At 42.6% G+C, this 20552-nt stretch overlaps 1 protein-coding gene across 4 annotated transcripts in view; it reads left to right on the forward strand.

Annotated features, from left to right (window-relative positions):
- The window catches only part of LOC308124205 (syntaxin-binding protein 4), a 105391-nt gene that overhangs the window by 61972 nt on the left and 22867 nt on the right, over window positions 1-20552 (forward strand). For all 4 annotated transcript variants that reach the window (XM_080487104.1, XM_080487102.1, XM_080487103.1 and 1 more), the window contains exons 9-11: window positions 6174-6280; window positions 6425-6566; window positions 9991-10063. In XM_080487104.1, the coding sequence (XP_080343230.1) occupies window positions 6174-6280; window positions 6425-6566; window positions 9991-10063 (322 nt within the window). The remainder of the gene's footprint in view (window positions 1-6173; window positions 6281-6424; window positions 6567-9990; window positions 10064-20552) is intronic.

The following is a 20552-nucleotide window of genomic DNA, read 5'->3' on the forward strand; positions in this document are numbered from 1 at the left end:
ACCACTTGAGTTTTTAAGGTTTTAATGTTAATGATTTTAAATCACGGCTGTGGGGGCTGCTCAGAAAACAATCGTATAAAACCCTCCTGCCTGCACATACACGCTGCTTTCTTCCTCTCCTCCAACTCAATCCCATCCTCCTCGCCTCTTTGTCCGCCCACTCGCCATCCAAATGTAGGCAACATGACAAGTGAGGAGTGGAGGATGATTGGAGAGACAGAGAAACACTTGTGTCTGTATCCTTGAGGGGAAGCTGTTTGTAAGCAGATGCTTCTTGTTGTCAATATCCTCCAAGGTTTTACATCATTGGCACTATGTGTGAATCCCAGAGACCACTCGAGGCCAGCAGTCCCTTCACAGTCAGAATATCTCCCGAGACCCCAGGGGGAAAGTTATACAACAAGTGTAGTGGCCAGTGATGTTGGTAACGCTTTAATTAGTAAAGTGTTACTATGTTATGACCTCTTTTTCCAATAACGAGTAATCTAACACTTCACTAATTCCCAAACAGTAATCAGATTAAAGTTACTTCTCCAAGTCACTGTGCGTTACTATTGTAGCCTCCAGCAGGACGAGTTTCTTGTCTGCAAAGCCTCTTTATTATTAAACAGAATCCAGCCGCTCCTCCATTCTCCTCCAAACTGACACAGACACAAGCAGTGCCTGCATGCAGTCCGCACACTCACCTGACCCGCCCCCTTCTCCACTCTCAGCCAATCATAGGCCAAATCACTCCAACAGCGAGTTCAGGTGACACAAATGAATGGTAACAAACTAACATCACCTATAAACCTTAACATTGAACTCAGCCCCCCTTTTTCCAATCAATCAATCAATCAATCAATCAATCAATCAATCAATCAAAGAGCAGGTAGTGCAAATAAATAAATAAATAAAAAGTGCAACAACAGACTACAACTACATCTCCTGGTAAATAAATACTATTAATAGTAAAAATCTGATAATAACACTATGATTATACAGTGAGTAACATAAATACAACAAAGAGTGAAGGTCAAACCATTTAAAGGCTCAGGGAACCTTTGCAGGGGTTTTGACTTCATTAGCTGGTGAGGGTGAGACACCAGGACTTTCCAAAACTCAACTTTTCCACAATATTCAAATTTTCGGAGACACTGGATTTTGGGTTTTCATTATCTGTAAACCATCATCATCAACATTTCAAGAAATAAAGGCTGGGAATATTTCAGTCTATGTGTCATGAGCCTATATCATATATGGGCTTTCTGAAATGAGTGGCAACAAATATTAAACATTTTCATGATATTCTATTTTTTCAGCTGTACCTGTAAAAACTGATTCATATCAATTAATCTCCACATGCTTAATACATACATACTAGTGGGCGCTGGCCAACAGAGGAAGCCCCTCCACCCCACCCTCTCCCGCCAGTAGTGGCAGTGTGTGTGTGAGCAGCAGGTGGGGCTTAGTAGTTATCTGACCAATTACTGATTAACACCAGAATGACGGACATAAAATGAAACCAATCAGCGTCATTTCATGTCCGAGACTCGACTCGATTTAAAAAGTTGCTCCAGGCTCAGTGATTGGCTTAAAGTCAGTTCTGGTTTGTTCTGGTGTTTCTAGATGTTGAGATGAAAACAACAAGCGTGAATCTGTGATTATTAACTGTCACATCTCTTCTAATTTACTGCCTGAAAGAAGAAATTTGCCTGAAAATCTGCAGGTCAGGTTCAACTTTCTCTATTATAGTTCTTTTTAAATTCAATCAAACAGAAATGTGTCCAGGTTTGTTAAAGTTTATAAATGTTTAGATATGATCATATTTATTAATGACTGAAAATCTAAGAGCTTAAAAAAGCAGTTTATTTTGCAATTCTTTTTTTGAGATGAATTGATGTGTTGTTTGAAAATATACCTGATATTCCTTGTGTTTTCACTAAACTCAGACTGACTGTCATTTCCAGTAAACCAATAACAAAACACTTTCTAAAAGGGACTAATGAAGCTTCTGCTTGTATTTGTTTACCAGTATGTTAATAAAAGAGTCTTAATAAGTGTCTCTATTCACTACACGTTTAAAAGAACTATAATATTTCATCACTGAGGGCCTCTCTCGTTCTAAAAGAGACAAGAGTGTTGTAATGTGGTTTATAAACACACTTTCTTAAATGAAGTTAACATTGGCTGAAATCGAATAACAATGAAGAGCCAACCTAAGAAATGTATCACCAGCCACCAATGACACATACATATATGGCCTACAACATTTAAAATCCAGGAGGGAGGGATAAAACAGTATAGTGAAACAACATCAGTAGCAGTGACTCAATAGCAGGTAAAATAAACTAAAATAGGTTGTTTCCAACCAGCTTTAAAATCGGGATTGCTAAAGTGTCATCAGTGCATACTCTAAGTTCCTGTCTACCTGTGAGAAGCCACTTAATGAAATAAGGCCCGTCTCCTCTGAACCTGTCCCAAAGTCAGAAGGGAAATGGCTTCATGGGCTAAGGAGAGCTTGTAACTGTGGCCTTCTGACAAGGAAGTCTGAGCAGAAAGAAAGAAAAACTGTAACTCAGCATATGAGGGATGGGAGCTGTCGAAAAGGATGGCACGTAAACGTATTAGTTACATATCAGAGCAGTGATGAACAATCAAATAAAACACAAGGCTGCGAGATGATGGTCGCAATGTCAAAACTGTTGGAAAAGAAAAGAGGAAATTCAGAATGAATTGTAAGACCTCAAACGGCATGTAACACAAAAATATCCTCCAATAAATTTCACACACAAAAGTCATGGGGAGCCGGAGGAAACGCTTCTCACCTCGATAGCAGCAGCATGCACGCAGTAAACAACACGATGATGTCCAACTGGAGACCGTTTACTGGATCAGGGTCATGTTGGAACCTGCGATTCCCTGACAAGATATTACAGGGGCTTTTTGTGTGACGCAGAGTTAGAGGGGTAGGTGGATGAGCCGCCTCAACAAACCAAACTTGGTGGAAATGTGTTGTAAGTTCAACACGTTCTGATTAGTTTCATTGAGAAAGGAATAAACTGGAGGGTCCTCATTCAAGATGGCGGCCATGTGCCAAACAGCTCTGAGGCAGCTGCGGTCCTCAGGAGTCTACTTATACACATCTATGCTCATTGCAAAGGAGATCAGTGCACTCAGGTTGACTTTTGGAAATATACAAAGTTCTGTTAATCTGAGGAGAAACAAAGTGGAACAGAGGATGTCTCCCTTATGAAATCTCAGGCTGATTGTCATCAATTTTCTGAGGAAACATAACCAATAAATGTGAATCTGTGTAAATATGAATTTTATTTGCACCAAAACCATCATTGCTCTGGAATGACCCAGTTAATATGAAATGAGGTGTAAGTTGCTCTAAAAACAAAGTAGTATGAAAGAGCATTTAGTGACGCAGAGCTTTCCCAAATCAGGTTTGCAAATCAGCCAGAAAATTCTCCTAACACTTTCAAACAATTAAAACTGTCCATCATTCCAAGCTTTGTGGATGTGGGTTGTTTATTGTGAGGGGAGCCAGTGGGGGGGCTGTCCTGTCCTTCCTGGTGAACTTCAGATGACTCTCAACTTTGTAATAAGATTATCTGAAAAAGGTATATTTCCTATTTTCTGACTTTATGAAAAAGCTTATTTCTGAGGCATTTCCTGACTCGTCATGAGTCAAGCATGATGTTTTAGTCCACAGTCATCTCTTCACAAGCTCTTCAATCCCAGCTCTTTTGTTTTCCACAGATATCCGTCAGAATCCAATATCGTGAGATGCAGGTCAGCTGTACGTCTGAACACAGCCATTCAAATCTCTTTAACTCACGCAATGCTGAGCACTAATGCCAGCTCGATCACAGCCTCTGGGGCTTTTACTTATGGAAGCAGGTTGTGCATTTCCCCCAAATCCCAACTCTTAATCCTCTGTGTTGTATATGAAGCATGCTAACATGTGAGTCCCTGTGGGTTGAGTCAGCTGAGGGATTAAACAGTCGTACTTTTATCAGAATGTTAGTCGTCTCATGGTGCAGAAAGCTCACAAGAAATGGAGAAGATAGATTTGCATATTTAGATTAGTGGTGTCATTTTAGATAGCAAAGGTTTTCAATTTGTGTCAGTGCAAAGAGGCATGAACACATTAATAAAGACTGAACATGAGCTTAACACTTTCAACACTGCTCCTGTTTCTAACCTTGCCTCTGGCTGTAAAATACAGGGAAATGTTCCATTTGCTCCATTTTGCAGCATCTAGCTTGCATGTGTTTATAATTCACCGTCAGTTTGTGTCGTTCAGTCCACAAAGTGGTCTCGTGGTTGGACTCATATGGAAGGACAGTCTTGTTTCTGCGTGGAGTTCGCGTGTTCTCTGCTTCTTCTGAGATCTGCACATCCTCTGGTTTTCTCTCACAGTCCAAAAGTCTGTTTAAGGTTCGATGGTGTGTAAATGTCTTTTATCTCAGAGATACAGTACGTTAGAATGAAACGCAAAGAGTTGTGAAGATTATTACTTGAAGCTGGTGAAGAGACACGATGCTCCCTTGTGCCGAATACTGAAGTGAAGTTGGGGTATTGTAACGTCAATAAAGACTGAAGATGCGATTTAACACTCCTTTTCAATATATTTTCGATTTGAGTACAATAAAAACATCCTCACTATTCAAACTGCCAAAGTTTGTATAGAATGTTTTGGGGATATATTCACTCATGTCTGCAATGCCTTCTAAAAAAGCTGGGACAAAAGCGTGTTGACCTCTGTGGGACATCAGCTTTTTTTAACAGTCCCTTTAACAGTTTCAGTCGAATGTTGCTTGCTCAATGTTCAACCTAGTGTACGAGCGGTCAGGTGCTCTCTGCTTGGGTGTTTTGGACATCATGTTCACACTAATAATCACACTCCTGAATTGACCTTTGGCTAAGCCCCACCCACTCAGTTACTGTTGTGAACTCGGTCAACACGGACAAGCGGTCACAGCTGACTGAATGTTTTTATTAAGAGCAATGAAGATGTTCTGGAGTCTCGACTGAATCCAGACCGATAGAGGCTGAATGCAGGCAGCTGGATGGTGCTTTGCATGTTGATGTGTTTTCACAGTTTTAGTTATTTGAGTGTCCTTGTAAGAAGAAACATTTCAATGAAGCAGGTGAACTGAGCGGGAAAGCCCATAATTAGCTGAGATCTAAGCCTGACCAGTACGATTGGCGCATGAGGATGAGGGGCTTGAAACCAGCTAATCTTATCCTGCAGAAGTGCATGCTGGGAGCAGGACTCCTCTCTCTGGTAGATTTCAGAGCGGATCCATTTGTTTCTATTCCACATGTAGGTGTTTCTGAAACTTTTCAATGTGACGAGCTGGCTGCTGGAGACCAAACAAAGTTTCAGGGTTTCCTCCTTCTCTGGCGTCTGTTTCAGATGAAGTTTTGGTTAAAGGGTCATAATATGCAAAATTAACTTCCGAAAGGTTCTCCAGCAGTACTAATCGTCCCCATACCTGGACTGACGTCCCAGAAGTGAAGACAGTCTGTCCTCTCTGTCCCTGGCTTGTTTCAGGTTTTAAAAAGTGTGTTGCTCCAAGCAGCCAATCAGAAATCAAACCCTATATAGTGTCATTGGGGGTTTAGCCAATCCCAATCAAGGTAGGCCCTCCCTTTGACTCCTCCCACAATTAGGCAGCTCTGCTCTGGCACATGGCACCACGAGAGGAAGTACTTCCTCCTCTTCCCAAGATGGGCATGTGTGGGCGGAGCCAGTCCAGCTCACACAGACACAGCAGATTCTGAATGCAACTCCTATGATCCAATATTCAAATGAGGAAAATCAAGGAGAACATTTTTAAACTGTGAATTCTAAAATGATCCCTCGAGCTGAGTTCTGGAATGTTTAAAAAACAACAACAACCTAACATTAGCATAATAGATAAATATTTAAGTCTGCAGTGAAGTTCAATTATTGTAGTGATTAATAAACAGAACATGCATTGATATCTGTAATACATAATGGCACACAAAAATCCTTATTTTTCTGTATATTGTCCCTGAATTGTTTGACTGTTGTGTCCTCTTCCTGGTCAGACTCCATGTAAATAAGTGGTGATAATGTTATAACTGGTCCACATCGACCCAGTCGGTCATTGTCCCAGTTTGTTCAAAGTGAAGGGTTTGTCTGTGTCCTGCAGGATGGCCGCCTGAGGCCTGGAGATCAGCTCATCGCCATTAACAAGGAGTCCTTGATCGGTGTGACGCACGAGGAGGCCAAAAGCATGCTGAACAAGGTCAAATTCAGGTGAGCGCAATCAGTGACATCATAATATTAGTCTGGTGTGTAAATGATCAATATAGAGTAAATATGCTTTAAAAGGCTTCATCAGTGCATAAAACTCAAATGAATAAGAACTGGAGCTTTGTTTGTTTGTTTGTTTTGCCACAGCCAAGACAGCACAGTGGAAATAGCCTTCATCCCAGGGAAAGGACTCTTCCCAAGCAGCACGTCTCTACACAACGGAGTCCAGCGAGCTGCAGGAAACAGCTACAACTCAGGACGCCTAAAAGTCCACATCAGGTCGCCTGAGGTCAGACCACCTAGCAGCTCTGTCAGCGTACATCATGCTGACATGGCATAAAGTGATGTGTCAGTGTAACGCCACCACTTCTCTCACTTCCTGTTAGGAGCTAATCAAACACAGGAAAAACCTGCTACGGTTACCAGAGTTTGAATGGAAATGTATTTCAACAAGCTACAAATATTCAAAGGAGCGGGTACAAGTAGCCTTGTCAAACTAGACTGACTGGCTAGTTAGCACCTAGCGCCTAGCGGTTGACAGACGTCAGCTTTTTTCCTGGTTTTTTGTGAGCACTTCGCTTCAGAACCTGCTGTGGAACCCGGCTGAACACCTGAGCTCCACGATTCCACATCGTGTGCTGCGTGGCCACCAACACTGCCATGCCTCCCCCGCACAGCGCCACCTCCTGGTCGATACAGCAGGGTGCTCGCTCGGTCTCAGGCTCAGCCTGCCTCTTTTTTTTTTTTTTAACACACACACACACACACACACACACACACACACACACACACACACACACACACACACACACACACACACTCACACATGCTGCTTCAGTTTATAGTCTGTGTTGTTTATTAGAATAGATCTTAAAATTAATTTTAACAAACTTAGCCGAGTCCTTCCAACTGAGATTGCTTTGTTCATTACTCCCTGATGGTGGTGCAGCAAATTCATTAACTAATATATTAAAAATTTATTTAAATTAATAATTTTTAATTAAGGAATTACCTCCACTGATTTATTAGCATCAAATGATCTATTACTTCCTGTAATTGTTAGCAAACAACTGACAATTTATTCCAATTGATCATTTGAATTCGTCATCAAAAACATTCTGTGATTTATTACTTTCAGTAATCTATTGCTTCAGTACTTTACTCCTCATAACCAAATGTAAATCCCTACATTACCCAATAGTTATCATGTAAAGTTTCATTCTGAAATGTTAAAAGCAATGATGTCCAGGCCATTCCTTCCTTTGAGGAGAACAACTCGTCTTCATGCTTCTGTCCAGTAGTGCACATTTAACGGCATTTCACGGCTCCTGGTTCTTGGGTTCTGCTGTTTGGCATTGTGCTCGAGGTAAGGCTCTGCTGTGATTTGGCACCACATGAATAATAGCTGAAGTGAAATGCCCAGCAACAAGGATGAGGAGCACGAAGCTGCAGTGTTCTTAGTTTTCCAATGCCCGCCCCAGGGCGTCGTCTCACTGACAGCACTGGAGACAAAAGCTGTGAGTTTTGGGGAACAACCACAACCATGAAGCAGTTTTTTCTCAGCTGGTACACTGCAACAAAGGAATCTTATTCATTGCGTCCTTGTTATAAAAAAAAAACACATGTCCAGTTGTAAGAAGTCATTTTTCATGACATGAAATGATAATGTAGATGCAGATTCTTTTTATGAACAACTTCAAAGGAATCTCAAGCTTTAAAAAGAATATGCAAATGCATGAATAAACTCATTGAAGAGAAACAAATGGTTTCCAGATATTTGATATATTTTTCTATTATGTGTACAATATGTTTAGTTTCTTTTTTTAGATCTTTGCTTTCTTTTGGTGGTTTGAATCCAAATACTGACGGGTGAATGACCATACCTGAATAAAACCCTCAACCCCAAACTGCTCAGGCTGCATCAGGAAACCTTCATGAGCCCCCAGCCAGACCCCCGAAGGGATTCAAGATGTATATTTAGAAAGACCATGGGGGTCAAACATATGGCCCGTGAGCCAAAACCGGCCCTCAAGAGGCTCAAAGCTGGACAGACCTAGCAAATTGTCTACATTTCTAAAAAACAAAACAAAAAAAAACATTGATTTTTAAATAAATCTCTAAAAGTAGTGGATACAACAACACTGAGACCTGAGCGGAGATATAAGTGACACTGCCATAAAAGCTAGCGACCTCGTTGCTGTCATACTAACCTCAAAGCCATACTGTAAGCGGGAGCTTGTAAAAACATGCATAATACAACACCAATTGAAATTGTTTAGACATTTCTCTGTATTTTGCACTGGAAGGTTTCAGTAAAATGGGCTCCATGTTCGGATTCTAGTATCTTTCAGTTGTAATTATTTGGTTTTATGAACATATAGACATGTTCATCACTTATACTCTGCGCCACAACAAAGGAAAAATTCAAAGTTTGAATTTAAAGGTTATTATGGCTCTATTTTTTTGTCCGGCCCAGTCAAGATGAAACTGTCCTGTGAACTAAAATGTTTGACACCCGTGACACAGATTGTTTTTATGATCTGGGCTTAGTTTAGATTGATGTACCACAACCAGTGTTGTGCAAATGACTGTAAATCAGTAATCAATAATTAAACTACTAAAACTGTTTCTAATTTCATCATAGTGACAGAGGACAGTGTACATGTTGTTTCTAGGAGGGGTTCTTAAAGTGTGAGAGGAGGAGCCCCCATATAGAGCTGTGACCACACACCCCTCACTCTTGTTTCACAGTCTGCCTCACGTGAAGCTTTATTTTTTTCGTGAAGGCTTCCTGATGTTTTTCACAATCTGAGACAAAACTGTTAATCTGCTGATAAAATGCTGACTAATCTCGTTTTTTGATTTTAAACCTAGTTGGTCTTCCCACATAATCTGAAACAGTTTTTACTCTTCTGGTTTGCGCACTAAATCTTATTTTATCATTTGAATGATCAATCCACACTTTGAGAACCAGTCGTCCATACAAACATATCCTTCTTTTGAAAAGTAAAATTCCCAAATACATCTGTGAATCCTTCCTTAGTGTTTTAATCAATTTTAAAGTCCTCCAGAAAGTATTTACCCCCATGTCTCTATGTTAAGTCCAGTAGTATAATTAGTGTTTATGTGTAATTAATGCATAGCTTTCACTGCAGATGAAGAGTATCTTTTAAATTCAGCTGTAACTGGAATAAGTTGTTCATTTGGATTGTTTTGTTCATCCGGGTATGAATATAAAACATTGTTGCGTCCATGACCATGGCTGGCAAAATTTAAACTTGTCAGTATTGGACCATTACTGGTTGACCTTTGAATTCAGACACAACATTAGTCAAAGTGAGTTGAGACAGCCTGGCTTGTGTCTCCATCATCCTCCAAAGACGAGCTCCGTCGGTCTTCTCCAGGTTTACAGTTGATGGTTTGCTCCTTCTTCTGTTTGACCTCCTGTTCAGCTTTTCACATGTTGTAAAACAGGTGAAAGTTTGACTGCTCTGTCGACATAAAGGATCCGCTTTCCTTCACATTTTGTCCAGGGGTGTTAGTCCCACTTTGAAAACTTTGATTTCAGGCCAGCTAATGTGTTTGCATGTCCTGTTAAAGTTCTTTTTTAGTAGCATTTGCAGAATCATTTTGTCTTCCTTACATGTGATGTGATCATAGAGTGTGACTGACCTTTCTCAGTATTACTCAGTATTATGTGTGTTTGTGTGCAGATCTGTGCAGAGGAGCCAGCCCAGGTGTCCTCACCCTCTCCAGACATCTGTCCTCCCGACATTCACATTTCAGGTACAAACCCAAACCTGTCAGCTGTCCGTTAATGAATGAACCTTTTTGGGGGGTGTTGAGTAAGATCTTTTGCTTCCTTGTAAAGTTTCATCAAATCTCGGCAACTTCCCTTGGCCAAACAAACAAAGAGCATCTTATCAGCAAAACAAATCATGATCTTGAAGCTGAAGATCCAGAGTGCTAGTGAATTGTTGAAACAGGTTGTCAGTTATTGAATGTGTGATTTGTCAAGCAGTAGTGAAAGTGAAAGCCCCTGTTCAACATACAAAATGTTTCAGTGTGAACGCTTTCCTGTATCAAAGGTACACAATGTACATCAACAGTACGCACTCTGCTCTCAGATCCAACACAACGTTCAACATGTATGAATTAAGTTTTTACTGTTTAACATGCATGTGTTCAGTACATATCAAAGACAACTGGAAGCAATAAACCAAACTACTGGATAGTGTCAGTATCTATTGAGTTCACGTCATCAATACAATGCAGTGATTCAGCCTTTTACTTTAGGGAGAATCAGATGTTTCAGAAGCTGCAGTGGTGAACTTGAGATTTGGAGTTCAGAGGTTCAAATCCCACAGCTGACAGATCACCACTGTGGCTCCCTGAGCATGACCCTTGACCCCCATCAGCTCCCTGGAGCTGCCCCACCGCATACTAGAAATAGGATGATATGTGTAGTTAATCTATGGCGCTTTTGCACTCGTACCTACTTGGCTTGCTTCTACTCGACACAGTTTAGTTCTTTCTTTATTACAGTATAGTACCACCTCGGCATGGGCAGAGTCATCAGAGCTTTTCTCCGTCGTGCACAAGAAGTAATCACAACCAATAGAATCTGTATTTCCAGGTGTGGAGCGAACATGTATTTGGAAGAGTGGAGTTACATCTGGGCAGTGGATATCAGCTCAAATTATTAATATTTCAAAATGTGGATCGTTAGCCTGTGATGGACTGGCGACCTGTCTTGGGTGTATCCTGTCCTCCAGCGCCCCGCAACCCTGAACTGGATAAGCAGGATAGAAGATGGACGGATGGATGGATTGTTAGGATTGCGCTTTATTGTCAAGATGTGCTTCACTGTCCGGTGTTTTGATTTAACTGGTGGCCCTGTTAACTGGTGACATCTGCCGCCACCTGTTAATAGCAGCTGATTTTAAAATAAGACAAAGGAACGGTGCAATACTTTAAACCTTAATGGAAATGTGGTAAACGGCATTGGCCAGGACAGCTATGGGTTTCGGTTGGGTTTTTAATCTCTGCTGTGACAGGAGACACTCGAGGAAGCTAGTTACCAGTTAACAAGGAAACTGGTTCATCCGAAATACCGGAGGTATCAGTGGGTGGCCATCAGTTTGGAGACTTCCTGATACTCATAGTGAGTCGTTCCGTGGAGCTTTGGTGAATCCTCTGAGTGCCACCACACAGAGAAAGTACTGCACCGCGTTGTTGCTCCACAGGGTTTATTTCTGTGCGTCTGTCTCTGTGAGTATTCTTGTTGTGATGGGGGTTTTCAAAATGGCGGGGTGAACAAGCAGCTCTCTTGACTCATCTGTGTTATCACCAGTCAAATCAGCAACCTGCCGTCTACTAACGTCACATTCTCTACTCACCTCAATTCGCTTGGAACCTCAGTTGAGGAGGAACTACGAAAGTACTTGGTATCAGGTACTAACACGTAGTGGAAAAGCCTAAAAGGTGAGCCGGGTAGCAATGCCTTCAGTCTTTTGGTAAAAAACTTTAAACACAAACAACAATTAATTAATGAAGTAACAGAAAACAGTATAACAGACTATTTGTTTATAATTACTATTTTAACAAACTTGGTATACTTTTACCCTGACAAAATATCCATCCATCCATCCATTTTCTTCCGCTTATCCGTTCCCGGGGGTGTCAGTGTGAGCACCGTCACCCAGATCACATTGCACCCAATTAAGAACCTTCCTGCAGGTGGAGAGCCCACAGGAAGGTGGCGCCCGGCGTGGGACACGAACCCTCTACCCTGAGATTGTGAGTCTCGTGCTCTACCAGCTGAGCTAGCCGGGGGACCTGACAAAATATATTGTAATCAAATAATTCTATATGATCTATATGAAGTTCGCTTTGTAAATATTTGATACATTTTAACAAGATTTATTAATTTTTAAATTAAATCATTGGTTATATGTTTACCAAATTGTTTTACCTTAATATATAATAAATTCCACAAGCTTTTAAACTTAACTTTTCTATTTTTAAGCACTTAGATTATACCCAAATACTGTTTTAATACCATTCATAACAAAGGCAGGACATGTTGAACATATGTCACATTTGAAAAGTACAGAGCGTCCCTGGATGCAACATTGTACAAAACATTAAAGATGGTGAACGGAGTGCATCCATGGAGCAACTTGTTCTTACTGGCAGTGTCTTCTCAGATGAGCGAGTCAGTTTGTTGTGGGAAAGTCCTCCAACCATGCAGTGCCTGGTACTGCTGTTCATGTCCTGTCTGATCTTCGTTGCTGCTGAGAGCATGCCAAACAGTCAGCTGCGCAGCTGATTACCCAAACCCGCACACCGGCTGAGACATGCACGTCTGCAGCAGAGGAGGGAGGGAGCTCACCAACAGCACACCCATTGTTTGACACAACACCTCCCACTCGATGTGTTCGAGGCTCTGATGAAGACATCGTAGATTCTAGTCAAACCCATTTGTCTTTGTCTGCTCTTTGATGAGAAGCATGACGACGAGATGTCTAATGTCTCTACGAGGTATTGTGGCAGGATAAGACTCCCTTTGAAGCTTTGCTGCAGTCTCATTCAAAGCTGGTCTCTGGACAGGAACAGATGAGCTTGGAAGAACTTTGACGTGTGCATCCCTCACAATCCCTTTGGAGTCTGGACTAACATCTGTGACACGTTCCAACCTGAATTGACCAGTTAGGGCATTCTGATCTGATCACACCCACGCAATGCCGCCGATGGCCACATTCCTTTGTGCGGTGTGCCACTTGCTGCGAGTGAAGAGGTTTGTGCCGGCCACCTGACTCCAGGCCCTCCAGACTTTCTTGACCTGGGAATCCATCTCCCGAAGACGTTTGTAGGGGTACTTGGCAAAGTCTAACGCTCTTGTGCAACTGCCTTGCAAAGCTCATCCAAGGAGTAGTGACTTTGGTGTGATATGCAGAATTTGTTCTTCTCTGCTTTGAACTCTTGCATCGATTGGTCTCTCATTCAGTAAGTTTGCTGCAAGCTGTAGCTTTGTGTAGAACTTGCTGAAATTCAAGTAGACTCTGCCCCACGGCACACTTCAGATCACAGTGAACTCAGATTGCAGTGAATCTTTGGTTTGCAAATAGAAAATTCTCTGTGGGCATGGAGTTCACCACTTCATGGATCGCACGACTCGCTATGCAGCAGAACACTACACCCAAAGCCTTCATACTGATCCTCTTTCTGATGTCATCTTTACTTTATATGGACCGAACAGGTTGGTGGTTGTGAAGCACAAAGGATCAGTTGGGGTTGTTCTTTCCAGTGGCAGGTCCCCCATGACTTGCTGGCACCTCCTTGCTTTCCTCTTCTTACATATGATACAACAGTCAACTGTCTCTTGTGCCAACCTTCTCAATATGATGATCCATGCTCTCTTCCTCATTCTCAGCAAGGTTGCTGCCACTCCAGCATGAGCTTTACTATGTGTGTCTTGAGCGATCAGAGTGGATAAACAGGAGTTGTATGGTAGAAGGGGGACAGCAAAGTTGTCCTCTTCAAAGGATTGGATCCAACCACCACATATCAAAAGACCTGTCTGTTTGTCTCTAAAGGCCACGAGCCGGTCCATGGTTGAGGAGTTCTGACTTGAGCATTCACCTTGAGCAGCTATGCAGAATTCTCTCAGACCGTCTTCATACTCTTGCACCAAGATAGGCCCAGAAGAGTCCACTGCTTCCCACTTTAAGCAATCAGGGTTTTTTTTTTCAGCTCTATGAATCTTTTGGCGGCTCCCCACACCAGTGCTGTGGTCCTGATCAATTGGTCGAGGTCACTGAATCATTCCATTTGAACTCGATTTGTGGCATTTGAGAGTAATCTTCCCAAGACTATAGGCTTTCTTTGGACCTCCTGCTTCATAGACTTGGCTTCTGTTGCCATCTTGCTCTCCACTCTAGTCATAACAGCAGTGATGAATGCCTTCTTCTGTAGTTTTGTGACACTCTCACCTGCTGCGGCTGCTACGTCTTGAGCAGACTTCATTGGCCATCTTTGCCATGTGTAGATGCAGAAAGCCTGGGCCATTCTGAATCTGCCATTAAGTCTTCAGGACTTGATCTTGGTGTAATAATGTATGCAATATTAGTGGCTCCTGGAATCCACCACCAATCCTAAGTTCTCGTGCTTCCTTGAAGCTCTCCTACCTGATTGGCAAAGAATGTTTTGTACCCGTGGCTCTCTTGCTGGATGGCACCAAGGACAGTTTGACTGTCAATGAAGTGAAACCACCTTTTCCCTTGGATGCAGCACTGTTGTTAAAAATATTTCTTAGTTTTGCTTCACAGGAGCTGCCAAGCCAATGGGGTCATGGAGTCCTGCTGTCTGGCAGTGGAGTTCTCGATGGGTTAAGGAGTCAGGAGTGCAGGCTTTGACCTGGCCTCGGAAGTTTTGGCACATTCGCATTTTCTTCTTTTTGGAGATATTTTTGGCCACCATCATTCAAATGTGTCGTCTTCTAGGATATAGCCAAGGCCAAGAGCTTTATTCTCATCATCCCCCATCTGATTTGGTAAAACTATTGGCTTGGGGATCGATCTGTCGTATGTTTTGTTTTCCTCCAGCTGGCCGGGGTTTCAGGTGAAAACGGCCAGCTTAGAGAACCTTGGTTGTGACGACTCTGAGGTCGGCTAGGACGCTGTGGGAGGTGAAGATGTTATCTACATAGCTGTCTTCTTGGAGGACCTGCTGCTCTTCCTTGAGGTGACTAAACATGGGAAGACTGGCAGTCTCACTCATGGCTACTTGAGTGATGCACCCCACTGGCCTGTCACCAATGGTCACGCGGGTAATTGCATACACGTCGATGTCGTCCTCTTCTTCCTTATGTCAGAGAGAGTGGTGCAGATGTTTCTCCCTTTCCTCCAGCTAGACTGAGTTATACATCTCCAAGGGCAGCAAACGTTCCACCTCTGAACCGACGAAGTACAGCACAGATTGGGTTTAAAACATCTGGCCCCTTCATCAAGAGGTCAGTTAAACTTAGGCCTTCTGGCTACTGTTCCAAACAAGTCTAACCAGGGTGGTGACATAGTGAGGGTTGGGTGCAATGAGATGGCTGATGTACCATACAGGGCCAGACCAAGCGAGCAATTCTTCTCTTGTCAACTTCACTGCAGCTGGACGGGCAACCATCTCATGAACTTGGCCAATGTATGCAGCTTTCCACTCTGGCTCCCTTGAGAGTTGCTTCTGTTTTTAAAAATGTGGCTTCGACACCTTTTCTGTCATTCAGGACAGATGGCTGGGTCTGCCAACCATGGATTGCTGCTTCTCCATAGCTTCTCCATAGCTGCTTCTCCACTGTGCTCATCACAAGGACGTATGAAAGTCCATTCTTCACCACTTCCAGCTCTGCAAGGGTCATCTCTTTGCCGTCTGGCTGGCAGTTCCCACAGCAGCAACCTACCAGACTTGGGCTCACATGCTGCACCAATACTGTCCCATCGCCACCACCTCAGGAAGTCATCCCTTGAAGTGGAGCACAACTTTTCTGCTTGGCAGCTGGTGTCTATCAGTTCTTCATATTTGACAGCAGCAGACCTCATTAAAGGAGCAAAGTGAGTCTTGAACAATTGACTGCTCGAAGAACCCCGGATGAGCACCACCAACTGTCTTCCCCAATGGGCGATTCCACAGCACCAGGTCACCAACGGCTTGAATCTCTTGTGAGACCAGTCTGCCCTCCTTGTGACTGATGAGGAGATCTATCTTTCTTGGGTTATTGGGGAAGACGGTTGGTGATGCTCACGTTCATCATTTTCCATGAAAATAGACTAAAACCTTTCTCTTGATTCAGCAAAATTTTAGTTATTGAACTTTTTTGTGAATTTCTGCATTTGTTTATTTTTGTTTTTACATCTTGTATGAATGAATATAACATAAACTGTCTTTTGATATTCAGACTTCGCTCCTCTTCCATGGCCTGTTGTGCTCTTTGTCCATGATCATATTTCTTATTATGAGGTGATTCAAGAAAGTAGCTGTTGCTATAATGTGACATTTGAATAACTTGTGAACACCTGGCTGAGATTTCCAGCAATCTGTCCTTCAAGTCCCTCAAATTAAGCTGGTGTGAGTTAAACCCATCTGATCTGACAGAGAAAAACGGGGAACATTTTCTCCCTTGCAGAGATTGGGGATTAGGTGCAGAGGGGAGGAGAGGGAGGATTTAATGGAGACCACAACACAGGGATCATGAAAGAAGTCTTTGGTTTTGTTTTCAGCCTTCTGCCTCCGTCTGTGTAGCGAACAAGCAAACACCAACCAGATCATTTCATTTTCACCTCTATAAGCACATTTGACCCATTTTTCAATTAACACTGACTTAGTGACGTACCTGGTGAAAGCTCCATCCTCATTACATTTTTAAACCTGCAGCTAGTTCCTCAGATTCAAATCTCAGAATACATCTCCAAACTTGGAGATGCCTCAACATCTGTGAAGTCAAACTGTGCATCGAAAACACCAGGAGGAAGAATCAGATAACCACAGTTTTACTAGGATTTCAGCTGAATACACTTGAGACTTAAAATAATGAAACCACTTGCTTGGTTTTTGAAATGTCCTGGGACACCACCTGGGACGCTCTAAAATTCATCCAACTCCAACAAGACGCCGTTTTAGGCTTGACGGGTCCGCGAGCTCTGCGCGGCCGAATTACGTCATTTCAGCGGCCACGTCCCTCCGTGCAGCCCGTCTCAAGCAGAGAATCTTTGTTTCGTTTCTCCTCCAAATTTTTCTAACTACATGGACGGAGACATGCGGAATAAAAGCGAGTGCTGAAGAGGAGGAGGACTGAAGACTTGGTGTAGTGTCATCGATATAACACCGAGTTAAACCATCGGAGAAGAACCGGGACCACGGGGGACGCTCTGTTGCTTTTATTTCCCCCTCCTGATGGTGAAAGCTGCACATTACAATAAGATGCTCTCAGAACACAGAGCTGAATGCAAACACAAAAATGCTTTCCTTTTTATGAAACTTGACATTTCAACTAAATAATACAAAAATATAGATCTAGACATTTATCAACATATTCACAACGTACAGCATTGCCTTGTTTGTGCCTGGAGGTGGATGAGGACAGATTGATGCTGGCACCGTGCCAGAGCTCACCTGTGTCGTGTTTTAAATGAACACTGGAAACTGGAAGTAGTGCAGTAAAACCAGAAGTAGTATTATTCAACAATAACTTTTAACTAAAATCACAAATTACATTAGATTTTACAATTTCTTATACATTTTTAACACATGAACCTATTTATTACAGAAAACAACTGCCTTTCAGAGCAACACACTTGGTTTTAAAGACACTAGAAAGAACAAGATTTGACACTTGGGCGCCAATTTATATTTTTGGCTGGTGTGCTTTAATGTCAGACCTCAACAGAGGGAGAATTTAATTCAAGCCGAAAGTTTCATGGAAAAGATTAAAGTGATTCAATTGAAATACCTTGTACAACTGCCAGTCCCACACAGCCATCGTAGTCCGGTTTGATTACTGAAGAAGGTGATAGTCTTTTCAAGAATTTAATGAAAAATATTTGATTTGGTCAGCTCTCCCCCAGTGGATGCCCAACCTTTTCAGTGGTGCTCCAGCACCCGAGCACATGGATTGATTTTCTTTGTCACAGTTTATGACAAACACAAACATGTCACTTGTTCAAGAATGTTACCTGCATAAAAACAGTGTCGAATCACAAAGTCAATAAAGTTCAGTATTTTCTTCAGCAGACCTTCTCAAATCACATTGTCCTGCCAGAGTTCAGGTCCTTCTGGTGTCAGGAAGAATCATTTCAAGTCATTCTGAGCTGAAATTGCGTCCCGGGTGACGTCCAGTGTCCAACAACTTGTCGTGTCCTGCTCCGCTCTGCTCTCCACTCGCAGGATCATCTGTTGGTGTCGAGGAGACGAACTCTACTTCTTCTATCCGTTTAGTCCTGTTGTTGACGTCTGTTTGTGACGCACTGCCCCCTGCAGTTTGAGAGCTGCGTGTAGTATAAATGGCACACATGTTCTCTCATGCTGATTCCACCCGACAAATTTCTGCACGTCAAATTTCAGCCTTACGTCCTCAGCTTTTTATAGTGTGTGCCATGGTCTTCATGATCCATGTTCCAGCCTCACGAGAATGAGTTTCTCTTTTTGTAAACAATTGAAAGAAAAAGTAAAGTTAAAACTTCCTTCAATAGCTTGATCAGAAGTGTTAATCCCCCAGTGTTCGTCTTCACGGTGATGTTGGCGGTCTGCAGTGTTTCTCAGGAGTACCACAGGGGGCTTTAAGGGAAAAGGGTTGGGCACATCTGTTTTCACCTCACCTTGCTCTTTAAAGTGGAATCGATACAACACACAGAAACCATAACAAAGGTTTTAGATGACCAGTGGTGGATTTTCAGCAGCACTGATGACATATATACCCAGATATACAATGTGTCCTCCCTTCCGTGCCGAGGGATTTAGCTTATACTGACCTCAAAACTGCCACATGTTGCAGAGTGACCAGGAAGTATTGAGATTCCAAGAGAAACAATTCTGCACTGTGACAACAAACAGAAATAAAAAGCAAATGTCCGTCAGATTTGCTTCCATTCAGCCGATGTCCTCGCTCTCAGAGGAGAGGTGGAATGAGGTTATGTAACACCATGTGAAGCATAATCTTTATCAGGGCATCGTCTTTTATCTGGACAGTCTGTAGTCACATTTTGGTGCTAACTCAGCATAAAGTACTCTATTGAACAGACCCATCGGCATCCCACCATAAAATATAATAAGCTCCTGTTAAGGAGTTTTAAAGGAATCATCAAAATCAAACCAACAGGTTGTTGAAAGTGTCTTATTAAGGTTTAGTACAAATCTTGTTTTGACAACGTCAGAGTAGGACAAGCCTCGTGTCTGTTCTGAAGCACGCAGCTCCGAGCTTCGCCATGACGTTCCTCTATCTTAGATATTGAACAATCAAGACAAAGCATCTGATGCCTGCTTCCAAGAGATTGCAAGTGACAGATTTTCTTTCTTGCGGAGTTCCAATCAGAGTGTCTTTTGTAATTTCCTCAGGTGCTCTCACACATTAGCAGACCTGCCCAGCAGCACTGAAAGTGCCGGCGTGAGAACTGATCATGGCTGCTTTCTAACAAATGCTCAGGTTTTGTGCGCAGCTCACTCTATCATCTGCTGTCCCACCCTGGCTCATGCTGACAATGTGTCTGTGTTGTGAATCTGCCAGCTTCCCCCTTTGGAAACACACACAAATGTTGCTGCAGGTATTTTTTAACTCAGAGGAAATTCTCCTCTAGAAGGCTGGAAAATACTTTCCATTTTTCAAGAAACCAAGCAGAGTTGTATCATCACTGGAGCTCTTTGTAAGAAATTCAGCTTTTTATGATTTTTGGAAAACGGTCAACACGAGTAATATTGTTGTGCATCAACATGACAAAATGTCACTTCTGAACAACGTCTTTTTAAGGCCATGGGGGCTTTGGTGACAGATGGAAAATGACATCTGTGTTGGTCTGTAACTTGCAAATACAGTTGATCGAGTGGATCAGGTTGTCCTCCAGTCACAATGTCGCTGGTTCGATCCTCTTTCTTCTTGTGTCAGTGTTTCAACTGAATGGAAATGTTTTCTTCACATCTGACGCTTCTGACACAAAGTCACGGTTAAAGGATAAAGTCTGTGCATTAGGACCAGTAGATCCACATTGTTCTCACCAAACCAATGACCACAGAGAAGGAGAACAAGCTAAAAGGTTCAAAGGTTTGATTTCATTTTCTGGCACTGAGAAACCACATCAATTTGTTTTCTGAACCCTCCGTGTATTTGAAATAAAAGGCTCAGTGGGAGGGCACGAGCCACATGCAGGCTACATCATTCACTATAATAGCACCGGGGCTGCAAGTCAGAACGTTCCTTCTTCTGCTTACGAACCTGAAACATGAAAGTCAAAGGTTGATTTTGGTGTGAAAGATGTGAAGCAGACGGGCTCTGGTGGTTCAGGTCATCGAGGCCTGGGGCTGAAAGCCACCTGCCCCAATCCTGTTGGCCGGATTACCTCGGCCAAGGTTATATCCTAGGTGCTATGACCACTTAGCTCCCCGCCAGGCTCTTATTGGTTAAGCCAGTTGCTAGCTGTGACAGATGTCAGCAGTTTGTGGCAAGCACACACACACACACACACACACACACACACACTTGATTTTTCCCCTTTTTCTCCACCGTAGACCATCCTTTGAT

The sequence above is a fragment of the Lipophrys pholis genome (assembly GCF_963383615.2).
Source record: "Lipophrys pholis genome assembly, chromosome: 19".
Classification (NCBI taxonomy): domain Eukaryota; kingdom Metazoa; phylum Chordata; class Actinopteri; order Blenniiformes; family Blenniidae; genus Lipophrys; species Lipophrys pholis.